General features: G+C 44.7%; 1 protein-coding gene across 5 annotated transcripts in view; it reads right to left on the bottom strand.

The window, feature by feature from the left end:
• The window catches only part of LOC124001765 (estrogen-related receptor gamma-like), a 323,078-nt gene that overhangs the window by 150,923 nt on the left and 167,155 nt on the right, over nucleotides 1-5,000 (bottom strand). For 4 of the 5 annotated variants that reach the window (XM_046308812.1, XM_046308813.1, XM_046308810.1 and 1 more), the window contains exon 2: nucleotides 4,957-5,000. This exon is cut by the window's right edge and continues 88 nt beyond it. The exons of the other annotated variant lie outside the window; for it this stretch is intronic. In XM_046308812.1, coding sequence (XP_046164768.1) covers nucleotides 4,957-5,000 — 44 coding nt within the window. The remainder of the gene's footprint in view (nucleotides 1-4,956) is intronic. 5 annotated transcript variants of the gene reach the window in all.

Below are 5,000 nucleotides of genomic sequence, written 5' to 3'. Positions count from 1 at the left end.
TAATCTGCCAAACACTAACACTATACATCTACATTTAATCTGCCAAACACCAAACATCTACATTTAATCTGCCAAACACCAAACATCTACATTTAATCTGCCAAACACCAAACATCTACATTTAATCTGCCAAACACTAACACTATACATCTACATTTAATCTGCCAAACACCAAACATCTACATTTAATCTGCCAAACACCAAACATCTACATTTAATCTGCCAAACACTAACACTATACATCTACATTTAATCTGCCAAACACCAAACATCTACATTTAATCTGCCAAACACTAACACTGTACATCTACGTTTAATCTGCCAAACACTAACACCAAACATCTACATTTAATCTGCCAAACACTAACACCATACATCTGGAGGACAAGCCCCTTCTATCACCCCCATCCCAGTCACACCCAAACATTTAATTTTAATTTTATTAATTTTATTTTTTATTTTACCTTTATTTAACCAGGCAAGTCAGTTAAGAACAAATTCATATTTTCAATGACGGCCTAGGAACAGTGGGTTAACTGCCTGTTCAGGGGCAGAACGACAGATTTGTACCTTTTCAGCTCGGGGGTTTGAACTTGCAACCTTCCGGTTACAAGTCGAATGCTCTCACCACTAGGCTACCCTGCCGCCCCACATGCTGGAAAGCATGCAGTCACACACATTTGAGTTTAAATCAGTATTAATATCTTTATTTCTACCTCTATACTCAATCTGCCCACATCTTTCATCTCTCCCTCTTTCACCTCTTTCCCTTCGTCTCTCTCTCGCTCTCTCTCTCCCTGATCTGTCTCTTCATATCGTGTGGCAGGTTGAATAATTCAGGCATCCGACTGACCGACCCAGAGTGTCCTGAGCTTGGCAGAGCTTTCCTCTCTACCTATTTCCCCCCTCTTTACCTCTATCCCCTTCTCTCTACCTCTCTCTACCTATATCCTCAATCCACCTCTCTCTATCTCTATCCCCCTCTCTCTACCTCTATCCCCTTCTCTCGACCTCTATCCCCTTCTCTCTACCTCTATCCCCCTCTCTCTACCTCTATCCCCTTCTCTCTACCTCTATCCCCCTCTCTCCAACTATATCCACCTTTCTCTACCCCTATCCCCTCTCTCTACCTCTATCCCCCTCTCTCCAACTATATCCACCTTTCTCTACCCCTATCCCCCTCTCTCTACCTCTATCCCCCACTCTCTACCTCTATCCCCCTCTCTCCAACTATATCCACCTCTCTCTACCCCTATCCACCTCACTCTACCTCTATCCCCCTCTCTCTACCTCTATCCCCCTCTCTCCAACTATATCCACCTCTCTCTACCCCCTCTCTCCCTCTCTCGACCTCTATCCCCCTCTCTCTACCTCTATCCCCCTCTCTCCAACTATATCCACCTCTCTCTACCCCTATCCCCTCTCTCTACTTCTCACTACCTCTATCCCGTTCTCTATACCCCTATCCTGTTCTTTCTACCTCTATCCCCCTCTCTCTACCTCTATCCCTCCCTCTCTACCTCTATCCACCTCTCTCTACATCTACCCCCTTCTCTCTCTCTATCTGCCTCTCTCTACCTCTATCCCCTCTCTCTCTCTCTATCCCCTCTCTCTCTCTCTATCCCCTCTCTCTATCTGCCTCTCTCTACCTCTACCCCCTTGTCTCTCTCTATCTGCCTCTCTCTACCTCTACCCCTTCTCTCTTTCTATCCCCCTTCTCTCTCTCTATCCCCCTCTCTCTACCTCTACCCCCTTCTCTCTCTCTATCCCCCTTCTCTCTCTCTATCCCCTCTCTCTACCTCTACCCCCTTCTCTCTCTCTATCTGCCTCTCTCTACCTCTACCCCCTTCTCTCTCTCTACCCCCTTCTCTCTCTCTATCCCTTCTCTATACCTCTACCCCCTTCTCTCTCTCTATCCCCCTTCTCTCTCTCTATCCCCCTCTCTCTACCTCTACCCCCTTCTCTCTCTCTATCTGCCTCTCTCTACCTCTACCCCCTTCTCTCTCTCTACCCCCTTCTCTCTCTCTATCCCCTCTCTCTACCTCTACCCCCTTCTCTCTCTCTATCTGCCTCTCTCTACCTCTACCCCCTTCTCTCTCTCTACCCCCTTCTCTCTCTCTATCCCCTCTCTCTACCTCTACCCCCTTCTCTCTCTCTATCTGCCTCTCTCTACCTCTACCCCCTTCTCTCTCTCTACCCCCTTCTCTCTCTCTACCCCCTTCTCTCTCTCTATCTGCCTCTCTCTACCTCTACCCCCTTCTCTCTCTCTACCCCCTTCTCTCTCTCTACCCCCTTCTCTCTCTCTACCCCCTTCTCTCTCTACCCCCTTCTCTCTCTCTACCCCCTTCTCTCTCTCTATCCCTTCTCTATACCTCTACCCCCTTCTCTCTCTACCCCCTTCTCTCTCTCTACCCCCTTCTCTCTCTCTATCCCTTCTCTATACCTCTACCCCCTTCTCTCTCTCTACCCCCTTCTCTCTCTCTATTCCTTCTCTATACCTCTACCCCCTTCTCTCTCTCTACCCCCTTCTCTCTCTCTATCTGCCTCTCTCTACCTCTACCCCCTTCTCTCTCTCTACCCCTTCTCTCTCTCTACCCCCTTCTCTCTCTCTATCCCTTCTCTCTCTCTACCCCTTCTCTCTCTCTATCCCTTCTCTCTCTCTACCCCTTCTCTCTCTCTACCCCTCTCTCTCTCTCTATCCCTTCTCTCTCTCTACCCCCTTCTCTCTCTCTACCCCCTTCTCTCTCTCTACCCCCTTCTCTCTCTCTACCCCCTTCTCTCTATCCCTTCTCTCTCTCTACCCCCTTCTCTCTCTATCCCTTCTCTCTCTCTCTACCCCCTTCTCTCTCTCTACCCCTTCTCTATACCACCTCTTGTCTATCTGTTTCTCTTCTGTATCAGTCTCTGCCCCTCCTCTCCAAACTCCACATCCCTTTTTCATTGTACCTCTTTCTACGTTCTTTCTCCTTTTTTTGTCACTGTTTTACACACACTATTTCTCTATCTTGACTTCTCTCCTTCTTTCTGAGTCTCCCTCTCTCTTCCTCCATGGTCACTCACATGTTCATTGAAGCAGTCAGACACAGAAGCAAAGGACACAGACCCAAACAGTAACCCTAACCACATTATAAACACAACCACAATCCAACCATAACATAATCGCAAACACAATTCAACACATTTTAAATACACCCACTGACAACAAAAACTAACCCCAAATGACAAAGTATACCATCACTGCTGAAACAGCCAAACCAAAGCATTTAAAAACATCACAACGGTGAACAAGCAACAAGCATGTTTTCAGATGCTCACTGTCACCATGGAAACAAAACAACACAATAACAAAGCAACCAGGTGTAATACCCTTGTTAAAACCAAGTATAGAGTTGATTTGTTATAATTCATTGGTATTAGATTTAAAAGGTGATTGAATGCTGCTGAATTGTAACGTCGGTAAAGCATTTCTTTTGAAGGAATATCCCTTTAAAGAACAAGTGAAATAGGTTGATTTACTTTTCGGTTTTGACCAATAAGGTAGCTTGTTAATTAAACTGAGGCCAATGGGAGAGTTGACCTGGTTATAACAGGAGGCCTGGGAAAGAGACGTTGAAGAAAGAGGGAGAGATGTTGAAAAAGGGATGCAGAGAAAAAGAAAAAAAACTATAAAAGAAGAGGAGAAAAGTTCAACAAAACCCATATCTACCGAGTTTTGAAGGGAAATATTGATTTTATTTTATGAATGAGTTCTTATTTTTTTATTAAGAAAAACTTAGTAGAGATTGAAGCTACCATTTCATTGTGGAGGTATTTGACAGCCTCGAGGTTAGCCTAGCGTCGTGCGAGAACTGGAGAGAATTACTTGTGGAAGATTAACGAGCTCATGTTACCATGGGATATGTGTTGCTGCTAAGGAGCACTGTCTGCATTGATAGATGTGCATCTTGAGGACACCTGCACGGAACTGCTTTACTTCGCTGAGGAAATATATAGGAGTAGTGAGTAACCACAACGGTGGGGTGCTTCGGGACTTTATGTGTGTCGCCATTTTTGGGGCGGAGCTCCAACGCGCGCCAACGGGTTTAACCAAGCTTGCAGTTCATTTGGACATGGGTTGTGAAAAATCATTGGGGTTTATTATTTATTTATTTTGATGTGGTACATTGAAAATGTGATAATATACATATTGAACCTTATGTCTGTTGCGTTGGTCATTTACTGTTTCAGTTTCATTTAATGCTTGGGAAAGCATATCCTTATATAATAACAACAATCTATAATCGTTCTATCTGAAATGAATCCCCTAGCTTCTCATCATCCTAGCAAGTTTATAATAAGGATTCTTATTGGAGATGTGCTTCTCACCTAATATCCCATGCTGTTCAGATATTCTAAGTAAGGTAATATCATGAGAGTCACATTTGAGCCTGGTGAGAGGGTTACACATTAAACAGCAGCCAGCCCAGTAACCCTTGTACACAACAACTAGCTAGCTGCCCATTAAAGTGTCAACACAACTTACTGTCAGCTACTGTACTCTGACTAACCTCATCACAGACCTGGGGATCATTCAGGTGGGGGAAATGTACTGAACATTATAAAAACGTTCTACAACGTGTTCCCTTCTGAACGCAGCCCAGACCCTTTATCACTCTAATCTAAACCTACAGAAGGATTATAGTAGTAGCGGGAGCTGTACAGTGGCACACTGGATGAATGGTAAATTATGGAGGAGACAAAGACACACACACACACACACTAACAAAAACAACACATTTTATCTTCACACACTACAACATTGAGACATGGAAAAGACAACAGTACTTTGAATTGGCTTTTGATGTAGTGTGTGTCTGTGTTTTTGTGTGTGTGTGTGTGTGTGTGTGTGTGTGTGTGTGTGTGTGTGTGTGTGTGTGTGTGTGTGTGTGTGTGTGTGAGCATGTTTCCCTCTCTTACCTTGGGTTATAAAGTGCATGTGTGTCACGCATGTGAGTGGCGTC

Source organism: Oncorhynchus gorbuscha, linkage group LG17 (assembly GCF_021184085.1).
Source record: "Oncorhynchus gorbuscha isolate QuinsamMale2020 ecotype Even-year linkage group LG17, OgorEven_v1.0, whole genome shotgun sequence".
NCBI lineage: Eukaryota > Metazoa > Chordata > Actinopteri > Salmoniformes > Salmonidae > Oncorhynchus > Oncorhynchus gorbuscha.
Note: the sequence above shows the minus strand (reverse complement) of the source record. Positions and strands in the feature narration are given on the sequence as shown.